The sequence below is a fragment of the Caenorhabditis remanei genome, chromosome X (genome assembly GCF_010183535.1).
Source record: "Caenorhabditis remanei strain PX506 chromosome X, whole genome shotgun sequence".
Lineage (NCBI taxonomy): Eukaryota > Metazoa > Nematoda > Chromadorea > Rhabditida > Rhabditidae > Caenorhabditis > Caenorhabditis remanei.
Window position 1 is genome coordinate 20,117,667 of NC_071333.1, and position 25,813 is coordinate 20,143,479.

The 25,813-nt window shown below is 37.7% G+C and overlaps 1 protein-coding gene across 1 annotated transcript; it reads left to right on the forward strand.

The window, feature by feature from the left end:
* Nucleotides 1-8,356: 8,356 nt before the first annotated feature.
* On the forward strand, nt 8,357-24,442 carry GCK72_026032 (uncharacterized protein; the record flags this gene model as incomplete). Its single annotated transcript, XM_053736618.1, has 22 exons — nt 8,357-8,489; nt 8,540-8,605; nt 8,648-8,839; nt 8,892-9,281; nt 10,708-12,528; nt 12,580-12,669; nt 12,830-12,980; nt 13,028-13,589; nt 13,640-13,969; nt 19,102-19,304; nt 19,356-19,629; nt 20,038-20,246; nt 20,292-20,536; nt 20,583-20,689; nt 20,737-21,154; nt 22,966-23,129; nt 23,187-23,396; nt 23,452-23,567; nt 23,612-23,730; nt 23,778-23,908; nt 23,951-24,189; nt 24,262-24,442. The coding sequence occupies 22 exons, from the start codon at nt 8,357-8,359 to the stop codon at nt 24,440-24,442; spliced, it is 6,351 nt and encodes a 2,116-aa protein (XP_053580184.1).
* Nucleotides 24,443-25,813: the final 1,371 nt, after the last annotated feature.

Here is a 25,813-nt window from a genome sequence, read left to right on the forward strand (position 1 = left end):
CTCCCACTTTCTTTTTTGTATTATGTGCTTATATCGTTTGTCCATTTGTTTATGTCATTTAGTTGAGGTCACACGTATTGTTGCTAGTTCCAGCTCTATCTCTCACACTTTTCGAGGATGGGGAACAAATGGCATATGTAACGTTTCTCTCCGAGTCTTCTTCTCACCTCCTCCAGTGCTCGTCTACTATTTAAAAGAGACTGTTTCTGTCTGTGTCTCTGTACTCTCTCACTCATCACATCCTGTTAGACTTCACTCTAATCACATGTCTCTCTGTTCATAATGAATATGTGTTTCTGTTCTCTCTAAAAAGGTCAGTCGTGGTGTTTATTGGAATGAGTTACTCTCCTTGCATACTGCTCTTCATCTCCTTATTTTTTGATTTTCATTTTCACTTTCTCTTTGTTTACTTTTTGAAATGAACGTTTTTGTGAGAGCAAGAAGCACTCAGCAGTAGACATTTAACAGCAGACGTTTTCTTTTTGAGTAATTCATCTTTCGATCATAAAAAATGCCTTCTCAGGTTATGCAGTTTTGAATATTGTATTCACTTGTTCTTATAATATCGGTTTTTACTTTCGATTTTCAGTTGATTTTTTCTAAAATATGAACTCACACCAGCTTATTTTTCAGATATGACTCCATCCCGCTACCACTGTCTCTGAAGTCACTCAACAGCGTCAAAAATGGTAAGTGGACACTTTTCAGTGATAGGCATTATACTAACTAAAGGAGCACGTTGAAAGCGCACCCAGTTTTGAAAATCTCTAGAAATAAAAACATTTATTTCAGGCCGTGAGGAAAACCCGCAGTTATCGTCGTTCGGCTCTAAAGCCAATCGCTCCGGAAAAACATCAAAAAGATGAGTAAAAATATAGTAATACCTACCGGGAAAGATCTAATAGATGAATTCTCTAGTTTTTGAAGTGAACTAATAATTTTCATTTTTCAGCCAAGCCAAAGAATCTCGTCGCGCCAGCCAACGCAGGAAACAAGGCTGCCGTCAAAAACCAAGCAACGAAGGCGCAACAAAAAAACGCAAAGAAATAACCGTGGTCTTAATTTTTGTGTCCTTCCTTTTGTTTTTTTTTGTTAAATAAAACGTCTATTAAATCGATTTAGAAATAAGTCAACGACAATAAACAGCGTCACTTACTCTACTGGTATACAAATCCAGCCATCTCAGATCTTCTTTAATGTCTATTGGCAGCGGGGGGAGTTCAGAAACCTAACAAAAAGAGATGGAAGACCTGTGAATAGAAAAGGTGAATGGAACTTACTGTAGGAAAAAGGAGGATAGTTTAAAGTTTGCTAATTCAGTCCGACCATGAGAATTTCTTCAAGCGATAAGAATTCTGATCTTATCTCCCAGTAACTGACCTCTCCCCAAATATCTCCTCTTCTTATACTCCGCTTTTGCTTTTTTTAATTTGTTTATGCAATTTAGCCGAGGTCATACTTGTTGCTGCTCGTGCTACCTCTTTCTGTTGCATCATCCGAAGTCTATCAGGATGGGTAACAGACGACATGTATAATGCCCCCCCCCCCCCCTTCCCCAAGTCTTCTTCTCAACTCCCTCCGAGCTCGTCTCCTTTTGAAAAGTGACCATCGGGTTATGACTGTTTCTGTTTGTGTCGTTCCTGCACTCTCTCAATCATCTCTAACTTTTCTACGTCTCTTTAATCGCAACTGTCTCTCTCTACGGGCCCGATTCGAACGAGTCGCTATTGAGGGTTCCAGTCTATATAAGTTTTTCACAACTCTGTACTCTTCTGCTTACCACCGAATCAAACCTGATTTTAATGATAAAGAATGTTGGGTATAGTACCAGAAGATTTTCCAGTGACATAAAATATCAACTTTTAAAAGTTTTCAAAGCTACTCACTCAATTCAATTTCCAGGATCCTATTCTTCTTTTCCCCACAGTCTCGATATTCTTAACCTAGTTTACCTTTGTCATCGTCGATTCGAATCAAAACTCCTTCTTCTTAATAGTCTCATTAGTGATGCCCCCACTTTCTCAAACTTAATTATCGTGGTATTGTTTCCAAATCCCTACGACATCCAATGTATTTAACTTGTTGCCATCCTTCTATCCTCGATATCTTTGCTTCCACTATTTCATTATGGAATTTCATCACTGCCAATGTGCCCACTTCCTCCCCCATCCAAATTCAAAATTCTTCTCGAAATCTCCATTACTTGTTTTTAACATTATTCTGTTTTTCCCCCGGTTTTCTTTCTTTTTTGTTAATTTTTAGTGAATTCTATTCCTGTCAATTACATGATATGTATCTCTTGAATGTTTTCTAACCTTGCTTGAAAACCAATTCACTTTTCAATAAACATGCATGTTTGATATACGACTTCGAAAAAACACTGAATGTCAAAAAGCTAAAAAACTAAAAAACTCCTAATCTGATCGTTAGTACACCCCATAATTTACGTCGTGTACACTCACTCTTACCCCGTCATTTCATTCTCGGAAACAGCACACCACTATTCTTTTTGCGCGAAATCTTTTTTCTCATTTGAGCTCTCACCACTACAACGGGATTAAAATGGGCTCGTTTTATGACTACTAGCAATTCGAATATCCTTTTTTAGAGGAGAAAAAGTTTTTTTGTTGTTGTTTTGATCTCTTTGAACTTATTATAATTACCAGACTTGATACGGGCCGGGCCGGTTAAAATCAGAAATATTCTTGACCCGTTTTAAAACATATTATGAAAAAATTTGAATTTTTGAACTTTTTTCGGAAATTTTTTGAAATTAAAAAAAAAATTTTATAGTTTTTCAAATATGTAAGATAAGTTGAGCACTATTACACTAAATTTTCGATAACTTTCAAAACAAATTTCAAAAAAATGAGTTCATGTTTGAATTCGGGCCGAGCCGGTCCAATTTTTTAAGTCTGATAATTACTGATTCGAAGTTTTTCATAAACTTTGTATTCTCAACACACTCAAATCATTTAATCTTCTATCGAATTTTATGATCTTTTTTCTATTTTCCCATTGCATTTTTCATGTTTATGATTTCTTTGGGAAACGGTTTTAATCGAATAAACACAAGTTATATAAAGCCTTCCTCGTCTTTTTTCACTTCTCTTCTTTTTCTGATCGCAGGTGTGTAGCTCTTCTTTCTTTTTTCCTTTTTTCCTCTTTTGCGCGGCGGCTGTCCATATGAACTCCACGCGTGTTTCTTTCTTCTCAATTTTATTTGTTTGTATGCGAAGACTCGGTATTTTCAAATAACTAGATAAGCCAAGACTGTTATCCATAGTTTTAAATGCTATCTTATAATGATGGATGGTTTCATAAGAAAAAGTAGGGTCACAAGAACTACAGTATCCTGTTCCTTCACCTGTGCAAGGTATACGCTTGTTTCTGCTACTCTCTCTCGTGGGAAGTGATGAACATTGCTTATTGCATCATTAGTAGGAATGACATCATTGGATCACCTGGAAACCACCACCCGGACACTAGGTAGTTGAAAGAACATTTGAATATAGGAGTTCCTTGGGAGGGGTTCTCTCAAAGAGACTGCTTAATTTTCGGCATTATTTTCCAATTATCTCTGGAAAATCGACTTTCCACCAGATCACATTCACAACGAATGAATCATATAATTTCGGGTGTTCAGTCGTTGCCGAACGTCTGTCCTTTCCCTCCTTCACCCTTCTCTCGTTTTCGTCGCTTCCAATTTTTCATTCTTTGCTCTCTTCCCTTTTTTTTCGTTCTTCTCTTCTTTTCGTTTTGCATAGATCTCTATGGCATAATGGGGCAGCCGAAATAACCTTTTTCCTTTTCGTTCTGATTTGATATTACTCACGGATTTCAAATATCAAACATTACGAATTCAATTTTATATCTATTTTGATTCTCAAAAAAGTAAAATACAAAAAATTAGTCAACGTCGCTATTCGAAATAGATTTTTTGAGAATATAAAAAAACATTCGCATAATTTTAATGGATCTTTTTTCCTTGACTACCAACAAACAGTATTCGACAGCACATTATCTTTTTTATGACGGGGCTTCCCTTTTCGACTCTCTATCATATTATTTTGCGCGTCTTGATAAGCAATCGTGAGACTAAAGTTAAATTAATGAAAAAATCTGTTGTAACTGACCCCTCTCCAAACCACCGCCTCTCATACTCCAATTTTTTAAATCATTGGATCACCTGCACACAGCGGTTATACACTCCTGTTTATATCGTCTTTCCATTTGTTTATGCCATTCAACTGAGGTCGCACATGCCTCTCGTTCTAGATCTTTCTGTTGCATCATCCGAGGTCTATCATGATGGGTTACAGACGGCATGTATAAGCAAACTCTGAAAGGTATACGCTTGTGTCTGCTACTCTCTCTCGTGGAAAATAATGAACATTGCCCATTGCATCATCAGTAAGAATTAAATCATCAAAGAACCATTGGACCACCTGGAAACCACCAGACGGACACTTCGGTAGTTGGAAGAACATTTGAATTCTCTGGAAAATCGTCTTTCCTCTATATCACATTCACAACGTATGAATCATGTTATGTCGGGTGTTCAGTCGTTGCCGAACGTCTGTCCTTTCCCTCCTTCACCCTTCTCTCGTTTTCGTCGCTTCCAATTTTTCATTCGTTGCTCTCTTCCCCTTTTTTCTTTTCTTTCTATTTTGCATAGATCTCTATGACATAATGGGACACCCAAAATAACCTTTTTCTTTTTTTGTTCTGATTTGATATTTCTCACGGATTTCAAACATCAAACATTACGAATTCAACTTTTTATCATTTCTTTCTTAATTTTTTTTTCTATTTTTGGTTCATTGCTCTCTTGCTTGGTTTTCGCTCTTCTTTCTCTTTTTTATTTTGCATAGATCTTTATGACTTAATTGGACAGGGAGTAAATCTTGTTTTGAATGATGAAAAATCAAAAGATTTCAAACATCAAAAATTCTGAATTCAAATTTTTTCTCTGTTCTTTTGTTTTTTCTTCAATTTCTATTCTCAAAAAGTCAAAACCAAAAAATGAGTCATCGTCGCTATTCGAAATAGATTTTTCGGGAATATAAAAACACTTGCATAGTTTTTATGCATCTCTTTTTATGAATTTTTCTTCTCCACCAACGAACAATATTCGGCAGCACGTTATCAATTTTATGACCGTGCCTCCCTTTTCGATTCTCTGTCATATCATTCTGCGCGTCTTTTTTTTCTGGGCTTTTTAGTTTCAGGCCCGTATCATTCAACGAGTTTAACATCATGAAAAAATTCGTTATAACTGACCCCTCTCCAAAACAAACCACCGCCTCTCATACTTTAATGTCCAAATCATTGGATCACCTGCACACAACGAATATACACCCCTGTATATATCATCTTTCCATTTGTTTATGTCATTTTGCTGAGGTCATTCATCTTGCTTCTCGTTCTACCTCTATATGTTGCGTCATCCAAAGTCAATCAGGACAGGTAACAGACGACATGTATAGTGTCACCCCTGTCTTCTTTTCACCTCCCCTGAGCTCGTCTACTTTTGAAAAGTGACTCTCGATCTATGACCGTTTCTGTCTGTGCCTCTGTACTCTCATAATCACTCTTTGTACTCTTAATTTTTTCGGTAATCATTAATTTTTCTCATACTTGTCAAGATAAAGTAGGTTTCCTAGATTTACTCCTCCTCTATCCCCCCCCCCCCTCCCTCTTCACTTCCAATATTTCATTCTTTGCTCTCTTCCTTTTTTTGCTCTTCTTTTCTTTCTATTAAACATCGATCTCTATGACTTAATGGGACAACCAAAACATTTTGTCTCCTTTTCGTTCTGATTTGATATTTCTCACGGATTTCAAACATCAAACATTACGAATTCAGTTTAAAAAATCTATTTTTCATTCTCAAGAAAGTAAAATCCAAAAAATTAGTCATCGTCGCTATTCGAAATAGATTTTTCGGGAATATGAAAAACACTCGCATAGTTTTTATGGATCACGGCTCTCTATCACATCATTTTGCGCGTCTTCTTTCTTCTGCTTTTTTTATTTCTAACCTGTATCGTTTACCAAGTGGAAAATAACAAACAATTGCGAAAATACGATTAAATTAACGAAAAAAATCAGTTATAACTGACCCATATCCAAACCACCGCCTCTTATACTCCAATTTTTCAAACCATTGGATCACCTGCACACAACGGATATAAGGTACTGCATATATTGCATTTCCATTTGATTATGTCATTCGGATGAGGTCACACATCTTGCTTCTCGTTCTACCTCTGTTACGTCATCCGAAGTCAATCAGGATAGGTAACAGACGACATGTATAGTGTTCCCCCCTGTCTTCTTCTCACCTCCCCCCGAGCTCGTCTACTTTTGAAAAGTGACCGTCGGGCTATGACCGTTTCTGTCTGTGTCTCTGTACTCTCTTAATCATCTTTTACTGTTAGACTTCTTTCCAATCACGACTCTCTCTTCCAAAAGTTAGTCACAAAAATGTCCATTCGGACGGGTTGCCATTGAACAACCTTCATGCTGGTTTAATATTTTTCCATTTCTAGCCAGTATCATTTCACCGCCAAAATAACCAACAGTTGTGAAATCTCCACTGTTTAGTCTATTCCTTCATTTTCACAAAAATAATCATTTTCAGAACTTGTTCTTAACTAAACGCAGACCCTGTGCAACTTATTAATACTAATAATCTTTCATTGGAGAGTTTTTCGCCTACCAGAATAGTCACGGTACCAACCTAACCGCTGGTTAGTATTAATGTGTGCCACGCGTTCGCAGTCTACCGAGAGTGATCGATGGTATGGAAATATATGTGCCTCCCTTTGACACCTCGTATCGTTCCCATCGGTGCCATTCAGTATATTTCTTTGCACTCTCTTCGTTTCTTTTTTGTTTACATTTCGGACAACCGAGAGTATCTTGGGGTTTGATTTTCAAAAGTTTCAAACTTCTAGGTGTTCACACCGTGGACTTCATTCTCAACAAAAAGATTAACAAGTTGGTTTTTTGTTTTGGACTACTTTTTCTGATTCTATTCCTTCGTGGGAGTACTAAAAGCTACTCAATATTTACGAAGACAGTAAAGGAGAGGAGAGAACTACAGTTGGAAAGAGGCTGTCGGGATTTTTACCTAGAGGATGAGCAGATTCCAGTTTGGATTTAAGATTTTTCGAAAAAGTTTGAACTTTTCCGTGAAAGTGTCAAATTTTTGATTATCTCTCAGAATTTAGAAGAAATTCTGAAAAGTCATCAAAAAAGTTCACATTTTCGAAAACAATTCAAAAAATTGGTTCATTTTTAAAGCCGGGCTTTCGGGCCATTCCGGGCTTTGGCAAGTATGCCTATAGAATGTGAAATACGCTTTTACATACTCTCCGCCCCTTTCTTGTGAAACACGTGTTCACATGTGAACCAGAGTGTTCGATAGTAACAAACTCTATGTGCCTCCTTTTGATTCACTGCTCCTGTTTCAATTGGTGTCGTGTAGTTTTTTCACTACACTCTTCCTTTTTCCCTTTTGTGGGGATCTGTGACATTTTATTCCTGTCGAACTACTTTCTATTCTCATGTTTCTCTTTTTCTAATTGTGCGATAACAACTTTAAAAATTAAAATTTTCAGAAACAAACCACTGTCAACCAACCAACAAGATCTCTGCATTTCGTCAGAACCATTTGGTAAATTGGATCTTCTCTGTTTTCAGAAAAGGTAGGTAACCGGGAAAAAAATATGAGTAGAACAGGGGTTTGGGGGTTTCATCTACAGACAGCAGAGTCTTTTGATTTCTAACTCTTGTTTCAATTCATCTTTCTTCCACCATTAACTCAAAAAGCTAATACATTACGCGTTTCGTTTGCGATTGCGGTGCAGATAGATAGGCCTGTGAAATACCCAAGTACCCCTGTTTCTCACCTATATTGCTGCTGTAAGAAGGGTAAGAAGAAGAAAAATGATTGACGTAAACACCACACAAAATGAGAGAGGGAGAGAGAGGCTTACTGTATGTATGAGGTGGAGGACAGCTCACCGTTTTTGACGATGCTACGAAAAAAGTGGAATTTTCGTCAAAAATTTAACTTTTTTTGCAAAAAAATCGAATTTTTGACAATACCCGGCCCGGAAATTTTTCAACCATGTAGATAACTAATTCATAGATAAGTAATGATTAAAAAATTGTAATCTATCAGCCTTTCCTCCTTTTACAATGCTATTCTGACTAGAACACTAAAATAAAAAAACCTAAAGCAAAAAGGAGGAGGGGAGTCAACAACAGTAATCTTGATGGTGTGTAATTCAATGTGCACACAGTTTCAAGGATCTCCAATAACCAAATGTTTTTTCAGAAAACTATGAAGACTAGAAGCTACCGACGTCCAAAAAAGCCTGCTCAAAATCCAGCAGAACCGCAAAAACGCGTCGTTCCAACTAAGGCAACAGGCAAAACGTCGGGGAAGAAGACACTCAAAAAGAATGAGAAAAAAAGTTGGTTCTGTTAATCTCAGTAGTTTTCGAAAAAATCTGCATTCTCCTAGCTCGTCCAACATCTAATGCCGCAACGAATGGAAAGAGAAAGGCGGTCGACACTACGGAGGCTATTGGTGAGCTATATAATGAAGTTAATAACTTTATCATTTTTCCAGATGCTTCTCGGGTGAAAAAAGCTAAAACGGACTTCTCTGCCAACGGCCGAAACCAGCGGCAGACTGAAAGAGACAAGAAAAAAGCGGTGGCCAGCGCTCAGCAGGCTCGGGAATCCCGAGCAAGAAACAGGAACCGAGCGGATCCTCCGGCGACGATACGAAGGCGTCGAAGACGGCCAGCTCGTGGACCTGGTGAGCTTGTCAACCTCTTTTTTTAAAAATAAAATAGTTAATTTGTTTTCAGGTGTCCAAGCCGCTGTCCAAGCCGCTGTCCAAGCCGCTGGCCAAGCCCCTGTCCTAGCCGACCTCCCAGCCGCTGTCCAAGCCGCCGTCCAGGCCGCCATATTAGCCGCCGTCCCAGATGCCGTCTTAGACGCCATTCCAGTCGCTGTCCAAGCCGCAGTCTTAGGCGCCGTCCAAGTCGCAGTCCAAGCTGCCATCTTAGCCGCCGTCCCAGGTGCTGCCCCAGACGCTGTAACAGCCGCCGTCCCAGACAACGTCCGAGTCGACGACCCAGACTCCGTCCCAGACTCCGTTCTGAACACCGTCCCAAACTCCGTTCTAGACGCCGTCCTAGACGCCGTACCAGTTTTGTCAGAAGCAGTTGCTCAATACCCAGATGCAAGTTCAAACGGTTAGTCATAGAAACCTCTGCTATTAGGAAAGTAGATGAGCGATTTTTGTTTTAAAAAAATTGTGTGATGCCACAAAAGCCAAATGAAGGGGCAGGTTGAAAAACTTTTAACATTTGGCGTGCCTTACAAGGGAAGTGTGTAGAAACGCGGCTTTCAAGTGGTCTACAAAGTTGGTTGTAGGCATTTTCGACTACGGGAAGACCATTTCTGCCGTCAAAACCGGCTGAATGTTTCTGCAAGCAGAATCATAAGCTCTCGAATTTTACATATGGTCAAGCTTTTTCACAATATCAAAATCGGCAAATAATATGTTCTCATTTTTCGAACTTACAAGCACAGGTGAACCACAGAAATGGATTTTCCGTAGTCGAAGGTACCTATAACCAAATTATTAGATTTTTTGAAAGCCGCGTCTTCAAATATTTCTCTTGTTAGTGTTACGAATTGTCCCATAATAGAAGGGTTTTTGAGCAACGCTAATCATCACTAAAACTTCTTTTTTTAGTTGACAACTATTTTTTATGGTTGTTTCCTGAAAAGCTACCGCTGTTCAAAGAGATTCATCAATCGGTCACTTTGGTTGGTTGGCTATATCTCTTTAGCGATACCTTATCTAAAAAGTGATCAACTACAAAAATGAAGTTTTTGTTATGACAGCAGTGCACACTTTTAAAATCGTGATTTTGTCCAAGTACATAGTTGACCAGTTCTGAACCTGTTTAGTCATTTGGAAACATGAATTTTATTATAAACCAGCCTGTCTATCCCGGTCGCTGTTCAAAGCATGCCAGTTCAGTTTTGCCCGCTGGCTCACATGGAATGACTCCCGACTGGCTCCACAAAATTTGTGATTTTTTTGGCTCATTTGATAGGTTCTGCGAAAAAAATGATCAATCTAAGAGCTTTTCCGGTGACTGGACCTAATTTTTGAGATATTGAGATTTTTAGAAAAAACGGATTTTTTTCAAATTTTTTTTTCATTAATTTTTTACTCTATGTTACTAACTGCGTAGAGTAAAGTGAAAGACTGTAAATTGTAGAGAATTTTATAGGCTTTCCGATGGTAGTAAAAATAAAACTTTTTCATGTACCGTTTTTTCACTAGAGTCCAAAATAGATGACCAAAAAAAAAATTTTTTTTACTGGAAGAGTAACATAGAGTAAAAAATTAATGAAAAAAAAAATTTGAAAAAAATCCGTTTTTTCTAAAAATCTCAATATCTCAAAAATTAGGTCCAGTCACCGGAAAAGCTCTTAGATTGATCATTTTTTTCGCAGAATCTATCAAATGAGCCAAAAAAATCACAAATTTTGTGGAGCCAGTCGGGAGTCATTCCATGTCAGTTTCTCTTCTCTTTCAGACCACGCCCAATTGTCTTTTATATAAAAGAATGATGTTCCATTTCATAATTAAATTCATTTCAGATGCAACTGCGACAAAGGAAACGGAAGATTCTTGGTCTGGAAGCAAAGAAAGTGCAGCTAGACCTTCAACTAGCCTTCAGGACAAGCAAGACAAGAAGAGTAGAGTGTCGAAGGCTGATTCTGATGGAAATCTGGACAGCGACTTGACCGACAGTGCCAGCAGCTCACGGACTGAAGACGGAAATCAACAGGATCTGCCCGATCTGTTTGACTATCCACCATCACCACTAGCACACACCTCTGGAGTTGTTTTGAATGGAGCACAAAGTCCGACTTTCTTGTCCCATGAAGAAAATCAACGCGAAAAGTCTGCCGAGGAGCAGAGCCGTGGATCAGAAATCGTGGATGTTGTTGAGAGACAAGAGTCGAATTTTAATATGTTAGGACAACTTGTCAGAGAGCCAGCAACTATCTCTGAAAGAAACTCGATTCCAGAAGATCATCAGATAGATATTGATACTCATACGATGCTTTCTGAACATGTAAATGTGCCAGAAACATCTGATGTTCTGGGAGCGGAAAGATCTTTGGATCAAGACAAAACTGACCCAATCTCAATCAATTCCGAGGAATATCGTCAGAATTCTGATTCGGTGAAAATGGATAGTCTTCAAATGCCCTCTCAATTGGAGAACGTTCAAGCAACTTCTGGAATTTTGAAATCAGACAGTGCTTTCGGTCCACATCAAACTGACCCAATCGCAATTAGTTGGCCGGAATATTGTCAAAATGATGACCCAGCGAGAGAGGATAATCTTCCAATGCCTTCTCAAATTGGAAAGACAGAAGCTATCTCTGTTACTGGAAGAAGCTCGAGCCCAGCGTATTCTACGGATAATACGGTCAAAATTGAGACTCACTCGATGACATCTCAACTGGCCATGACACCGTCCACCTCTGGAACTTCGGGAGCCGGAAGATCTTCGGATCAAGAGCCAACGGACGCAATCTCAATCAATCGGGCTGAATATCATCAAAATGCTGACTCGTTGAGAATCGATAATCCTCCGATGCCTTCTCAAATTGGAACGACAGAGACAGGAGCGAGTCCTGTCTCTCAGGGACATCAGAAAGAAGCACATATGTCGCAAACATCAGAAATTCACCATCCTCCTGCTCCTCAATCAACATCGGACGGTATTTTGAGAAATCTGCTTCCGAATGACACACATTCGCACCATTTTTACAACGGATTGCCAATGAACTATCCACAGTTGGGCCGAGCTTTCGGTCAAGTGCAACATCTTCCTCACCAGATGTTTGGATTGTTTCCAGCACCTTCATATCGTCAATATGCTGACTCGGCGAGAATGGATAATATTTCGATGCGTTCTCAAATTGGAACGACAGAGCCAGGATCGAGTGCTGTCACTCAGGGACATCAGAATGGAGCACTGATGCCACAAACATCAGCGAATCAGCATCCACCTGCTCCTCAACCAACGTTGGACCCTATTTCCACCCAGTTTCTTCCGAATGAAGCACAATCCCTCCATTTTCACAACGGATGGCCAATACACTATCCAATACACTATCCACCGCTGGGTGGAGCTTTGGGTCAAGGGCAGCATCTTCCTCGCCAGATGCCAAGAGCATATCCAACACTTCCATGGGATGATTTTACTGGACAAGGATCTAGCAATCAGTTTGGGGAGAATCCTCAGAATCCAATGCCTTATCAACTTGTTGATGGAGGAATTTCTGGTCTGCAGGACAATAACTGGAAGGAAATAAACCATTTATTCGGAGTAGCTGATGACCAGTTTGCATTTTGTGATGAGCAGTTTCAATACCAATTCGCAGCTTATAATCAAAGTTTTGGTTAGTAAAAAACGAAAGCGGTTTCAAACAACAATTATGTTTGAATTTCAGCTAATTTCAACGTTGATCAAACAATGCATGAGGTGCCAGTTTCAGTCGCATCAATTCAGCCACCACCAGCAATGCCCGAACTGAACGCAGGTTTGTGGTCTTAATATTGAAAATTGAAAAACAATGACCACTTTTGTCAAAAATTTGGAAGTCATGACGAATGAAAAAAATCGAGTATGACCTATTTCTTTTTTGAAAATTAGACGCTAGAAGGATTTTGCATTTTAAAACCGACAATTTTCACTTTTAGAGGACTATGCAAAAGACGGACCAGCGATTTGGATAAAACGGGAGGGCATAATTATTGATGATGTACTCAAGCTGGAGGAGAGTCACTTCATCAATGATAAAATCATCGCAAATATGGGCGATTTGTTAATTGAAAAAGTGAAAAAGGAAGAGTAAGTGATGACAATGATTTGAAACAATTCAAATTACTTGTTTTCAGAAAGGAAAAAATGAAAATCATGGACAGCTTATTCTTTGCCTGTATTCTAGAAAAAAAGCCGGAATACCTTGATGCTAACATTGCTCTCGACTACAATACGAGAAATAAACTCTCTGAAACAACCAATAAATGGTTTAAAACCGAAAACCTTTTTGACAAAAAGGTCTTACTGTTCCCTATCAATGCCGACAACCACTGGATGCTGACAGTTGTACTGAATCCAAGAGGAGCAATAATTGAAGAAGAAGACCCGACTAATCATCCCCCGTGTCGAATCTTCTTCATGGATCCAATGGGATCGATAATTCAGTATCGGATCGAGAATATGAGAGAGCTGATTCGCACATTTCTGCGTGCCCACTTCGAAGCAGTGATGAATCTAGGAGGAAGAACACGAAAAGGAACAAAGTTCGCTCCAACAGCACAATTTGCACCGGATCGAGTACAAATTGCAACAATGAAAAACCTGCCAGTCCAGGAAAATATGTTTGATTGTGGAGCATATGTCGTGCATTTCATGGATGGAATCCTTGATTGGAAAGACGGATTCTCCAATCTCCCGGTAAGTTATCATACATTCATTACCGATTGCAAGTCTTACCCCATTTCTAGGCACACGTGGACCCGGATTGGGAATCATGGCACCCGTCGTCCAACTACACTCTTGATATGATGAGAGAGAAAATCCTGAACTCTCTCATTGATTTGAGCACCGAAGAAAAGAGGAGTCGCTTCAGTGGCTGGAAGCGAGCAAATTCCTTCGAGACGGGCAAGCGACACAGAAGATGTCAAAGTGCCGAGGAAATCAAGAAAAGGAGGCACAAAGAATACCGTCCGAGATGCATCACGCCGGTGGTTTTTCATTTCGATACTCACCCTTCAAAGTTTCCCAGTTTCAAAAGGAATCCTCGAGAGTTTGTTGAATCGGAGGACACCAAAACGGTGAGAAGAAGGTCTGATGTTCATAAGAGGTGCAATGTGATTTATCACTGACCACGTGTTAGTTGCTTTGTCCCCCAGTTCATATTTTAATTATAACTATCCATCAATTATAAATAACTATTAAAAAAAATTTTTATTAAAAAGTATGGAACATTATATCTCGGTTAGTTTCACAGCTATAAAACTATTTTCAACCAAAGAAATATTCAAAAAATATCGATAAATATTTTGTCAATTGACAACTTTGAAACAATCTTTGTTGAAACCGAGATATAACGTTTCAAGCTGCCATTTCTGAATGTTATTAGGTTTTAATGTAAGTTACAAGGTTTCTCTGAAAGCCTATTCATATCCCCCAACTGCAGGTTTTACTGTAAGCAGATTTATATCTCCCACCTACACTTTTCCTGAAACTGTGTCTCACCCGCTTAAATTGTTTCTATTGTTCTTTTTTTAAGTAAGTACTGATTCAAATAATTCCCATCACATTGAAATTATTCTTGTATTGCTCCAATTGCCGTTTACTGTAATTTCTTTTACAGTTCCTTGCCTCCCATTTTATTACTCTGGCATTTTTATTTTATTATTCTGATTCAACTTTATATTATTTTCACTTATTCCCACACATTGGCACACACATAATATTTTTCTTAATAAATAATTTTTTAAATTTTTTAGCAATTAAACTTTTCAGATAACCATTTCAGAATTTTGTAGTAGTATATACAGATGAACAAGCGCAATGAGTCTGGGACGCATAACACAAATAACCCCTGGAAACCACGGTCTCCCTTCTCCTCTCTTCCCTCCCCCCCCCCTTTGATGGTCTGCCACGTCGGAAAATTAATCCGTCGGGCGGGAACTCTTTGAATCTATGAAACAACCACAGGGGGAGTCTCTATGTGTTTGGATGAAGAATATGATGAGGTAATACGAGGGGGCAAGGTAGAGAAGGTATAGGTTACTTTCTAAAAAATGGTTTGAATAGGTGCTGGTGTTTTCAGTGGAGAATAGTTCTGTTGTGATTTGAGCGGACCGTGCATGCCCAGCGCATATTTTTGTTTTGTAGCCCTAGTTACGTTTTGTACAATATTTGTGGAATCTATCTCATTTAAATTTTGCATCTTTCCGTGAAACCAACACTAATTATGTAAATTTGTAATTGCTTTTTGATTCAAGATGTAAAAAACTCTCAGATGCAATGTGACTGTGTCTAAGTTGTTTAATTTCTTTGATTTTTGGGAAACATTGTTACAAACTTTTATTTAACTAAGAAAATCAAACTTGTCACTTGGGGCCGATGTTCAAATTTCATAGTTTTTCAAATTTTTTACCTAGCCTTGGAAAGTATGGGGAAACGTCTTAATACAAACTATGTTCACACCAAAGTAAGCTTAAAATAGAAACCATCCCGAAATTATCAAATGTCTCCGCGCCTTTAGATTGCTCATACATTCAGAGTCATAAAATCAGTGCGGCACCTTTAGCTTGGCGCGGCTATTTAGATGACCTGCTATTTAGCCAATCTCCTTCTACATTAGCCAAACTTTTACTACTCATTGATCTCTTGCGGTAAGAACTGATAAGAGAACAGATAAATCAGGTAAATCCAAATATGTTTGTATGGGATTTGTCATTTTCTAATTTTGCCTTTATTACAAAACTTCTTGTACTCTTACCATAAAAATTTAAATGCCAAATCAACTTTGCTTATACTCGCCAGTAAGCTCCCTTACAAAAAAGGTGTCAACTACAAAAATAATGTTTTAATTCTATTCTACACATTTCTGCACTTGTATACAACGACAAAGTTTTGTAACAGAAGCAGACTCTTGAAATGTGCCTGTTTTAAAATGTAAGTGTCGCACCCTTCTTGTTACCCTTTTTTTCATTGATACCAATTTGGGACTTTGAGGGTGTTTCAGTTTTTGTAAGTGATTTTTAACGTGTGGGAGAATTGATCATTCGATTTAAACCATTTTCGACAATGCATAGACTCAGTCATAGAGAATTACTGTATTCTGCCCTTTGCCCTACGGGTCCGCCACGTGAGCAGACTCATCAGGCGGGTGTCATCGTCGGTCTCTTTCGAAAATTCAAAAATAAAAGAGAGCAGAGTGACCCTGATACAGAAGGAAACGTAGACAAACATCTCGAGCGGGAAATACTGTCGGGAAAACCTTTCGGGAACTCTTTGTGAAAGAGGGGGAGGTCCCGTTTCTGCTACTGGGTGGAAGGCGGGAAGGCACTATATAAGGAAAGGAAAGAAGAGAGGATATCGTCATTATTCCAAGATTTTGTATTGTTTTACGTTAATGTTGTAATAGGGTTTTTAGGGTTTTAGTTTAAAACTTTCCTTATGCTGAATTTCAAATGTAAAATCGAGCATGAGGATATTTCGACAACGAGCAGACCTTATATCTCATATTGAGACCATTATAGTAATGGTAGTAGTACATTATCACTAATCTTTTAGAATCACTAGTCTCCTTAGGATATACTTTATCTGCTTTTGGGCTTTTATTCCTAATCCAATCAGAACAAAAGTTATTAAAACAGTTTTTCAGGTATCAACACTCCTCACGTGAACTCCCCCAACACATTTGTCAATTGAGGGCGTCAACAAGTGACCATTGACGGACCGTTCCCACGCGTTCCTAAAAACGTTTTCCCGCACAAGTACCGGTGCAACCAATACAAAGCGGTGAGTTCAAATAATTACTATTTTTTTCTTTCTTTTCTCATCTGCTTGGTAGCGGCTGTCAATAGGATTTCTACAGTCGAATTTTTTAGAACATGTAGGTGACTTTTTTAAACAAATAACAAGAACAATTATTCATAATTTTGCATAATTTTAAGCGATTTTCTTAATTTAGAGTGATTCCAATATGTTACACAACTTCCCAATTACCTACACCATGTATATCTTTGCTCTCTTATCCCATCTGCTAAATAGCGGCTGTCAATTAAATGTCTACATACATATTACTCTCCTTGTTGTAATACGCGTAGTTATTTTTTTTGGTACAAAAGTCCATAACAGCTATTCAAAATTTGAGGTTGTGAGAACTTTTTTCATCCTCATTCACTGAAAACTGATGGTACCTGACACTTTTTGATGACATGTTTTCAGGAAGTGAATACATTTTCTTTTCAAGGTTGTCGCCAAGCGACTATCCACATTTCTCCCGTTTCTGCTATTGTTCATTATGTATTTTGTTTAGTAGTATTGAATGTTATGACAGGTGGTAGTCTGGCTTCTATCGTTCAACTGTGACCTCTGTTAGAAAGAAAATTTACAACTTGAGGTGTAGACAGAGGATTTACAACTTTGAGGAGAGAGGGTGGTACGGTATCCCTGATTGTTCCACGAAGTATTTTATGTATAAACTTTGTAAATTGTTTTAATAACCATGACTGGAAATACTGTTTTTTTCTTTTTCAACAATCCACTAGTGTTTATGAAACTTTTCTCTTGTCTACATGGATTCCTCTAAAAATGAACCTCCAAAAAGAAAGAAATTTGAATCCTGAGATCTGTCTCACCACAGTTATCAGCGGTACTTTTATCAGTGAGTAATTTTGTGGATGCGTCAGAATCGGGCATGGTGGCAGAGCGGCTCTTTAAGGTCTCTCCAGGCAATTGGGGGAGTGGGGAGGTTTGACGGTCTCTTTTCCACCTTCATTTTCTTTTCTTTTTGCAATGGAGCAAATTTGAAATCACTTCTCCCTTTCTGAGAATGTTTTTGCTTCTTGTTTTTATTTCCTCTCATCTTATTAATGTTTTTTCTCACAAACATAGCGTACCGTTAGGATTTGAGCACATTTCAAAGTAAAATAACAAGGTTTTCGAATATAATATCCAAAAGTCGACAATTAGTGTTTTGTTTCTCTCTGATTCCTTCTGCTCCAAGATCAGTAGAAGGGAAGAGAACTACAGTTGGAACGGAGAAATACTCTCGTGACTACTTGCTCGGATAATATCGAAAAATACTTGGTTGCACCACTACATCTATGAAACGCTCACCCATATCCGCAACACAACACACTTTCACTTTTGAGGATTTGGCTACAGTAGCCGTTGCCATGCTTTTAAATGCAAAAATATCTGTTTTCTCTATTTAACCCCTGAACGATTATATTTGCACCTGCTGCTTAGAATGGTTTACAGATCTTTACACACCGTGTCCATTTTTTTCGGGATTACGGTCAGCGTAGGAATAGGGCGGGATATCAGGATGTAATTTCCATCCGACTAGCTCTATTTTTTTATTTTCGTTGTTTTATGTATTCGGTGGAATGTCAACTTAAACCGTTCAAAATTTCAGAACCAAACGTCTATCCGTCAACAAATCCACTGTTCGACGTCTCGATAAATTTGTGATTCATTTCTTCTCTGTCTTGAAGAAAGTAAGTTGGGAAATTTCAAGAGTTTTATTCACGAGCAGTATAGTCTTTCATAACCATCGTATTTCTCAATTCAATTCCTCTTCTACTCAAAATTATCATTGCCTAATGTGTTCCGTTAGCAAACACAAAAAACCCTGAAGTTTTTAGTTGAAAATGATCAACTTTGTGAATGTGAGACAGCCTCTCTGATGATATCACATTATCAATTGTTTATGGACTATACAGATCACATGTAGAGCTTCATTTTTGTAGTTGAAATTTTTTTTGTACAAACACATCCTAAGAAGTTACAGGCAGTCAATGTAAACATCTCAAAAACCTCTCCTTTTAGCACTGAAAAAGAGCAACAATCGCAATTATTTCTTTGACGATTGATAACTAATTGATTTGTGTCTGTACAAAAAAGGTGTCAACTACAAAAATGAAGATCTATTACTGTATTTTTTCAGTTGCTATATATGCTTATTTCCGATTTATGTGTGAATTTAAGCTGATCGAAAAAAAACTTTTACGGCTCAAAACGGGGATCTATAAATTTTCTTTTTTTTGCAAAAATTTGTTATGGTGAAACTCCCCGCAGGTCGATTTGGTAGGTGAATTAATATGTGGCTAGTGTTCATTGGAGAAACACTAGGGGCTGTTATTAAATTAAGCAACTGTCAATGAATTGATTTTTCAATAACTCCTCAAAATGGCCACACATATTTTTGTTTTGATTCCAGACCGAAAACAACAAGAAAATGATGAGTGCTAATTCCAACCAACTTTCCGTCATCGCTCAGTCGTCCGGTTCCTTTCAACGTACTTTGAGAACACGCGCCCCGGCTTCTGAAAAAATACTGGTCTCGCCATACGTCTTCGGAGAAGATATAAACTCTGAGAAAGACAGTCACTTCCTCACAGTTTTTCTCCAGTACATCAAGGAGTAAGTTTATTTTATGACCAAATAGTCTAAAGACTGATTATTCATTTTCAGGGATAAAAGCGGCCTTCTCAATATGACGAAGTGGAAAGTTCCACGTGGTTTCGAAAATAGTTCCCTGAACAACCTCAAAAAATTCATGAACGAATTGAGCAAAAGATGCCACCAGCTCAAGTTGAGCAGCATTTCCGATCTCCCACGCACCGCCGATTTTGAACTGTGGAACCAAGCCAATTGTAATGCCACGATGATTGAAGCCATAATGAGCTTGGTGTACAAGCTCACTATTCGGGATGCTTCTATTTTGGCTAACAAGAAGAAGCATGAAGTAAGTACTTTGAAAGAAACTCTTTTAGACTATCGCGCTTGGAAAAATAACTGTGATGTGCAATTCTTGTATTAGTTCATTACCGTTAAAATTGTATTATAACGGCCTTTTTCGAAATCCACGAAAATAATTTTCCCGGGTATTTCCCATCATTATTATTAGACCCCGCGTGATTCGTAGAATTTAGATTGGCAAACAGAATTTCTGGAACATTTTTTGTTTAGTGAATTATGAAGAGTCACAATACCCCGAAATTTCATTGGAGGTAGTTGAAAAATACCACTGCATGCCGTTGTAATACAGTTTTTACGGTGCCTTAAATGTTTTCCCTTGAGGTTTAGCTATAACAACAAGTTACGGATGTTTATCCACATATAGTATTATGAACTTACCTTCTTTTATTTTCAGACATACGGCGAAGTGATGCCCGCCCAACTTGCTCAGTTTTGTGAAAAACTGAATATGGGCCCCGACGACGTCTTTCTCGACTTAGGTTCCGGCATAGGCAACACAGTGTGTTATATTGCTGGTGCCTGCCAAATAAAGCAAGCTGTTGGGATCGAATTGTTAGACGCACCAGCTGCATACGCCAAAGAAATGGAGGCTAACTTCGAAGAGTGAGTTTTATCGTTTTCAATCTAGATAAGGCTTTAAACTTACAGAGTGATGAAATTTCATGGAAAGAATAAAAGCCCGATTGCGCTCTACAAGGGAAACTTCTTTGATCCAAAATGGGAAAAAACAATTTTGGAGGCAACGGTGATCTACACCAATAATTTCATTTTTGATGAAGAAATGAACATCAAATTGGAAGCCATCTTCATGAAATGCCCCAAAAAACCAAAGATTATTTCATCCAAAAGTTTTATTGGCGAAAGGATGAAAAATAACAAGAAATACCAAGAAGGTGAGTTTATTTAATAGTTGGAAAAATAAACTTCTTTTTTTTTCAGGCCTAAGAGGAGCAACAAAGCAAGAAATATTCAAGGGATTTAAAAACAACACGTCCTGGACCGCCCAACCAGTGCAATTCTTTTTGCTTGAGTTTAAGGACACTGCGGTCAGTTTTTCAAATTGAAGATTGAATTTAATGTTATTCTTTCTTAGAACATCCCTGCTGCCAACAATCCGGTTATGGCCCACAATGTGAACGATGGAAAGGATGTCCAGGAGGAGGAAGATGACAAAGAGAACAGAATGGAGGATCAGGAAGATATGATGATGGTTGGAGAAATCGAAAACGAAGAGCACCAATACGATGACGACCGGGAAATCGACATTGACTTGGATTATAGATATGATGCACCCGTTTTTGATGATTTGGATGATATGGAGCCGCTGCCTCTCGATGGTTTCGAGCTAGGTAGATATGATCCACAAATGGAGGTTGAGGAGGAAGAAGATGGCATGGATGTGCCGGAGGCAGCTGGAGACAATGATGAAGAAAATGAAGAAGACGAGGAGGAGGAGCCACGCTTCCATGATGGTGTAGTGGGCAGCTTGAGGAGCAGACAAACGTATGAAGGTAAGTACTGTCCCCAAGTATTCACCAGGACAATTGGGGAGACTGTCAAAAGGCACAAAAGGAATTGATTATTATTAGTTACTTAGTTCCTTTTTTAATATTCCGATTTATCATTTTATATTCAATTCAAACCTCAATACCCCTTCCACTCATTGCGTCATTTTTTCCTTCCTCTTAAGTTAACTTTTTTCTCATTAGTGTGAAATATAAGTAACTTTTTTTTCTCTTTCTCTCTTTCTCTTTCTAACTCTTCCGTCTCTATACATGTAATGTCCTACAACGATGTAAAATTTTATATTTATCTTACCCCCTCAAAATTCTTACCCTAGTTTCCCTTCGACATCGCCAACTCAAATCCCCCACTCCTTCTTCTTTATTGTCGTTAGTGGTCCCACCTATTGTACCAGATTAAGTTGTCATGTTAACATTTCCCAATCCATACGACGCCCCATGTCTTCTATTTGTTGTCATCCTTCCGTCTCCAATTTTTTGATATCAACTATTCCAGTATGAAATGCTATTACTGCAATATTCCCCACTCCCCCCATCCAAATTGGAAACTCTCCTCAATACCTTCATTACTTGTTTTTAACATTATCATGTTTTCTCCCCCCGGTTTTCTTTCTCATCCTCAATTTGTTGAATCCATTATTTTTCTTATCCATGTTATTTTCCACCTATATGCATACGATCCTATACTCTGTACTTGTTTACTTTATCTGTAGCCCAAACGATCAACCCGTTTTCCTGTTTTCGTTATTCATCTTTCCTAATATTGTTTCATTTTTAATTAAACTATTGTTAAAAGACCTGTTCTAGATTTAATGTTTTCATAATACTTTTTTTTCCAAATAAAATCTAAAAAATATAATATTTGTTAATCTTTCGAACGCGTTTCAAAATATATGATGTACAAAAGAAACAACCGACGGATTTGCCACATGCGTAAACAAAACAAACAAAAAACAAAGTTGTCCGTATAAAATGAAGAACAGAACAAAAAGCGAGCTTCATAGTTTTGAGCTCTTCTATTTGGTTTTTTTTCACATTGCTTTACCAGATTCCGCACTGAAATTCAAATCAGGTCCCTTCAAGTTTTTCACCGTTTTTAGAAGGCCATTAGTCTAAAGAATCAGATCTAGTCCGCATGTCATAACTTTAAAATGAATACAGTGAAATACCGTAAAATAGTTTAGCAGGTTAGAACAAGTTCAAAAACTTATTTTCATTAGAAATGTATTAAAAAATAAAAAATATATCAATACTATGTATGTATGCAACCTTGAAAACTCGTAGAAGGTCATAGATTTACAGTAGTGAGTCAGCAGCAAACAACTGTGACTGAAATCCGAAAAAAAACCGCGTATGGTGATCATGAATATCGGTCAAATGACGTGTACAATAGAGTGTATCAGTAGTATGTACGCGATCAACTTTTGACCTGTAACATTCATCAGGTACCACGCAATTATTCACAGAACCCTTATCAAGAGAATCTAAACATTTAGAAACACAATTATCGCCATATCCTTTTTATATTGAATCAAAACTAATGATTATATCTGAATATTTCATTCTGATAAAACCACCGAACGGATTGACTTAAATATTCATTGATTCGAAAACATTCATAGTTTTTCAGAAGTCTGTACATCACTAAACAGATTGACCACTGGACTTGAACATTTTTACTATGCTAATCATTCTGTTGCTGCTGAGCAGCAGTATACACGCATTTGCCAGGAGCCATTTTAAATCAAGTGGTAATTCCATTTTAACAAATCACATGACCCCATATGTTATTCTTCAAGGTTCCAAATATGTTCTGACAAACTCAACCTCTTCTCCTATGCTCACCGATACCCTCTCCTTATTGCTGATGGGAGACACACAGTTCTATTTTGCTTGTGATGAAGACAACATTCAATGCAAGTCGCTAACCGATACTCTCCGACCAAAGTTTTTCCTGGACAAGGTGAATTTGTGGAGAAGCACTTTTTTACTGTTAATGATCTTATTAAATTATTTTCAGCGACTCAACTTCATCAATCATGCCGAAATCAACGACACTCTACTGGAAGGACGAGAATATTGTAGGAGACTAGAGAGCAGATTTTCAAATCGTGTGCAGAGGCAAGCAATAGATGCTCTTCTAAGCAGTATGGATCAGAAACCAGCTGCACTCATCATCAACGGAGATTTGACTCAATACGGGCTAGTAGGTCAATTGCATGAGTTTAGGGTAATCATAACAAGATGTCCTTGAAAAAAAACAAAAAAATCTATTACATTTCCAGCAGTACTGGTATGACAATTTCTCCATTCCTTTCCTGCTTGGGTTGGGTAACCATGATTATCAGGACAATTTTGACGAGTGCGAGATGAATATTTGCGCTCATACTATGCTTTCATGGTACAAGTTTCGTTAAATAGACAAAATCAAAGCATTTTATCCAGGTACACGGAATACGTGAGAAACAAATATATTGTCGCAGATATCCAAGGAAAAGCGTCAAGGCATGGATTAGAAATTAGTGGAAGTCTGGCTTATACAAAACTAGTTTGTTCTACATTAGGTCTTTGTTAGAAAATAGACTTATACAACTTAAAAATTGCATTTCAGAAAAAATTTGTGCTCACGTCATCCAGCTTAATAATGCCGTCAACTACAGTGTGAGCTTCACTTCCTTCTTAGTGAAATGGAATATTTCAACACCGGAGATCTATCTGAAGAATAAATTGAACGAGTTAAAAGTAAGTTACACCTTTGAATAATATACCATTTCAAAATTTCAGAGTACTTCCTACCCAATTTTACTGAATATGCATCAATGTGAAGAAAAACACATTCCCAAGATTAGAGAGATGATTACAAACTGGATATTGAGTACAAAGAGTTATTTTGCTAATCAGAAAATAGTACCTAAAATCGGAGCATTTTATGCTCATTGGCACCCAAATCATAATGCCACCTTGGAATGCATTAATGGAACGAAAGCTCCGTTTGTTTACGTTGGAAGCGTACCCAATAACAGGTATATCTTAAAGAATGTTTGTAAAAAACCTGAAAATTCATACCACTCACAAATCAATTTCCTGTTTTACAGATTCTCCAAAATCGACATAACCGCTACCAGTGCAACAATCACCGGCTACAAAGCTCTCGACAGTAAAATGAACAGTGGGAAAGTACTCAAGGCATTGAAAACCTTTGACCTGTGGGGACCATGTGTGGAAACGGAGAAAATTATATTTGAAGAGGAAGCAGTTGAGATAGAAACCAGATAGAAATGTTTCATCAGATGGTGTCCCTTGACTTGATTGGTTTTTTTTTAATAAAATGATTATTTTTCTTATCAGAATAACTCCAGAATTTCAAAAATTGACTGCAAAATTAGTTAGTATATCTAATCCACAACTCGAAGCTTTCGTCATATGAATTAAAAAACAAGAACACATAGTTTTCACATATTATTATTTATTAGAATAAATGAACAAACATTTATTAATTACTAATTGAGTAGAATTGTTTGATGTTGTGGTCGTGTGTTGACCAATTTGACTTATTTATCTGCAAGAAATAATTTGTTTTCCAAGTTAAAAAATCTGGCTCTGTTCGATAATAGCGGGACAATGGCCAACAAGCGGGACAATCCCCGAATGAACGGGACAATCCTCGAATGAACGGGACAATCACCCAACTGATACACTCATCACATTTTTTAATACTTGTGAATATTTCTTTTTCTGTTTTGTTATCGAAAGAAGTTATTACAGTCATTTATTTATTGAATTGTTTGAGTAATAATGCAAAAATAACAAAATGCTGAGAGTTTAAGCAGCAGAAGTTCTTCCACGTGCCGCTCTTGTTGCAGATCCTTGGTTTTGGCCGTCTCGTTGAACAATCTGAAAAATGATATTTCAATATTTTCAAATACGTCCAGTAAATATTCAAAATTGTAAAATCTTACTTTTCAAATTTCATCCATAAAGGTTTCCCACTAATGGTGGGGAGTATTGCGTCGCCAAAAACATATTTACCATCCACAAAACGAGGACACCTGGTGAGCTGAAAAAAAAAACAAATGAAATTTGGCTTTACATTAACAAAAGTTACTTACCCGACATTTTCGTGGTCTTGAACACTACGAGCGAGTTGATCTTGACTTTGTTGCAGTGTAGAGTGACGTCATAGAAAATCTGAAACACTTTACTATTCTCCGGTAAAAGTACAAGACTATAAAATTGCTTACTTTTCAAATTTCATCCACAAAGGTATTCCGCTATTTATTGGGAGGAAACAGTCACCGAAGTCGTGTGTCACCAAAAACCTTTTATTCTCAGAGGAATCGGGAATGTACAGAAACCTGCAAATAACAAGAGTAGATTTCAATACTTATCACTTAGAAAAACTTACTTAAAAGAAAAGGTACGTTAATTGAGGGGAGTGCTGCGTTCCCCAATTCTTTCAACGGGGATATTCAGAAATCTGAAAAAAGTAGAATACGATGTCTACTTTCTACTGTAACTCACCTTTTCAACACATCATAAGAAAATATTATAGATTAGAATTTTAATAAAATCAGTCACAATAACCAAGAGAAGAAACCTACACACGGTCTCAACAATCTTGGGGAACCCAGCAGTCTGAAAACAAAA